At 36.9% G+C, this 3,023-nt stretch overlaps 1 protein-coding gene across 1 annotated transcript in view; it reads left to right on the forward strand.

Annotated features, from left to right (window-relative positions):
* LOC104538581 (transformation/transcription domain-associated protein-like) overlaps positions 1–3,023 on the forward strand; it is a 28,969-nt gene that overhangs the window by 20,074 nt on the left and 5,872 nt on the right. The window contains 2 exon segments of the mRNA XM_010181831.1: positions 341–558; positions 2,977–3,023. Coding sequence (XP_010180133.1) covers positions 341–558; positions 2,977–3,023 — 265 coding nt within the window.

Genomic DNA, 3,023 nt, shown 5'->3' on the forward strand with positions numbered 1-3,023 from the left:
TCTTTTATGTTAATATAAGTTGAGATTAGTTCTTCTATTGCAGTCAGTAGAGGTAGTGTTTTTCAGAATAGTGATAAAAGTCTGATCTAATGATTAATTTTGCTCAAGAACTGTGTTTTCTTAAAAACAAATAATACGAAATCAGAGGAGCTTTCTTACCACTAAACAGAAACAAACCATGGGCTAGATGGATAACAGATTTGTACCTTGTAATACAGTTGCACTGCCTTATTTCTTTGGTGGGGGTATTTTTTGTTTAGTTTGTTGTGGTATTTTACAGTGTGATTTAATATCAGATGAGATTAGCTCAGGTGCTTTAATATCCCTTTCTTTTTGATAGGTTTATGCCCAGAGTGGAGATAGTTCAGAAACACAACACTGCAGCGAGAAGACTCTATATCAGAGGCCATAATGGAAAGATTTACCCTTACCTGGTAATGAACGATGCTTGCCTGACAGAGTCCCGTAGAGAAGAGCGGGTATTGCAACTTCTCCGCCTTTTGAACCCCTGCTTAGAGAAGAGGAAGGAAACCACGAAAAGACATTTGTTTTTTACAGGTACTGAAAAGAGAGATTTCATATTATTTTTAAATATCTGTTATACTCAAATTATAATTGCAAAAGTTTTTGACAGCTACTAATCACTGCTACAGGAGTTTGTGAATATTCAGAATGTAAATTCATAACTGTCAAGATGATTTGTCTTTCTGGCTTTGTAGCACCCCTCTGAAGAAGTAGATTACATGTGATCTAGGGTGTTTTTAGAAGAGTTTATATGCATCACTTATAGTATAAAGTTCAGTTGTGAATAACATCGAAGTCAGAGGCATGCCCATTGGATCAGTGGCTATGGAAGCAGATACATGTAATTCAGAACAGGCATTTAGAGACAACTGGGGAGGGACAGAACAAAACTTTCTCCCAGAGTTGCAATATATGGATATTGAATTCCTTTTATCTCTTCCACATAACACAGAAGAGAGAATATTCTTGTAGAGCTTTGAATTTGATCTATACTTTCTTAATTCTCTGAGAATTTCTGAATTCTATGAGAACGTATCTTTGTAATTTTTGAAGTAACTTTATATATCCACGGTGGTGGTTACTTTCAGGAATAAATACTGACTGGTTACTTGTTCCAAATAAAATTCATTCATAATCTAGATATTGGACGCAGGACTTCTGTTTAGCAGGTTTCTGTGATCCTGTAAAAGGTTACTTGGTTTGGAGAGTGTACTTTGCCAACAGCAGCACCTGGCAATGCTTAAACATTACAGAATTAACAAATGTAATGGTAGGAAGACCTTAATGAGGAGAGTTAAGGAGGATTCCAGTATGATTTAGGTGTATAAATTGCCAAGTTACTTATGTAATAAAAAGGTCAATATTTAGACATTTCAAAGCTAAAAACGGTGAATGAAGGCTGTACAGTCCTAGTTCTTTCTCTTTCCTTGTGTATCTTGGCTTTTTCTTCTGTCGGTCATAAATAATTCATTCATGAAATGAGAAACAGAGTATATCAGAGTCTCGCCTGGCAACATACTTGATCTGCTTGTGATTCAAACACTAATGTAAATGTTTTAAAATAGTTAAACTCTTGTGTTTTCTAGATACTAAGGCTGTTGGCAAGTTCCAGCTTAACAGCTGTGTAGCTACTTCATATTAATGTATAAATACTTTTCATTTCAGAAGGTGAATGAAACTAACTTCATGTAAATGAGTTCTGTACATTGCATTACTCAGTTCCTGCTCGTTACTTCGTGAGCAGGAATTATGGATAAATGAAACTTTAATCAAAGACACTAAGACAAAGCTGCTACTTTGCTGTTGTCCTTTTAAAAAATGCTGAGATCTGATTTACAAAAAGTATGGTTTTATCAGTCTTTTTTTTTGGGCCTAGTAGTATCTATTGGCATGAAGTTGCTGTCACGAGCTTGAGTGGCCAGATAATGCAAGTTGTGCTTACAGAGCTAGAAATGTGTATTTGAGTTCTACAAACAGTTGATACTGTTTGAAAGAAGCTAAAGAACGTGCATTTCTCTGCTGCCAGAGGTTAATGAAAGCAGGCCAGAAGAAATAGCTCATTAGCACCCTTTCCGCAGAATGCATTTTCTTCTTTAAGACTGAAGAATTTATGTCAAAAAACTTAAATGCATTTAAACAACTTTTCCCTGTATTTCTGAGGTTAATGATTATAGCTTCTGAGGGAAATGATGGAGAACAGCTTCGGTGGTAACTGGAGGTTGCTGTCAAACAGCACAGACAGTGTCACTGGAGAGCATGGCCATGGAAGAGGCCGTGTCTCTTGATGTAGGTGGGGAGCACAGAAGCCTCAGTAGGATGATGCATCTGATGAGCTCCACGAAAGTGCACATGGAGTTTTTTGCGAGTTTACTGCTCATCAAAGAAAAGCTCAATGGCTTAAGTTTTGTTATTATTGAATAGTTTGCTGTGTCTTCCCTATGTTATTTTCAGAGAGTTTAATTTAAACATCTGGTTCCTCAACTATGTTCAGATTTTTTTCCTCCGGTTTTTCTGAATCACTTTAAATACTCTATTGAGTTGAGTAGATTTGTTCTTCAGAGTCATTTTTATTGACATGTCACCAGTGTCATGTAATCAGATACTACAAACCCATTTGCATCTGAACAAAGTACTACCCTCTTTTCGGCAGGTAAAGTAGGAAGAGTAACCAGTGCTCAATTATTTTGCCAATGTAGTTGATGTTTCTGTTAAAATAGAAAAAAAATCTGCTCTCTTAATTGCTTTTTAACTGAGCTTGTGAATTAGTTGAGTGTAGGAATAAAAATTTTTCTCCTGATACACCTTGGTTAATTGTCACAGTCGTGTTTTAGGGGCTGATACTTGCATGCTAATTCTTCTCTAAGTATTTGGGCTATGGATTAACTGTGTTGTGTTGGTTTGCTCTCTCTGCCCGCCGCACCCCATCCTCTCACCCTGCTCCAATCCCTCCAGTCCCCCGTGTTGTAGCAGTTTCTCCACAGATGCGGTTGGTTGAAGAC

The sequence above is a fragment of the Mesitornis unicolor genome, unplaced genomic scaffold, assembly GCF_000695765.1.
Source record: "Mesitornis unicolor isolate BGI_N332 unplaced genomic scaffold, ASM69576v1 scaffold12313, whole genome shotgun sequence".
Taxonomy (NCBI): Eukaryota; Metazoa; Chordata; class Aves; order Mesitornithiformes; family Mesitornithidae; genus Mesitornis; species Mesitornis unicolor.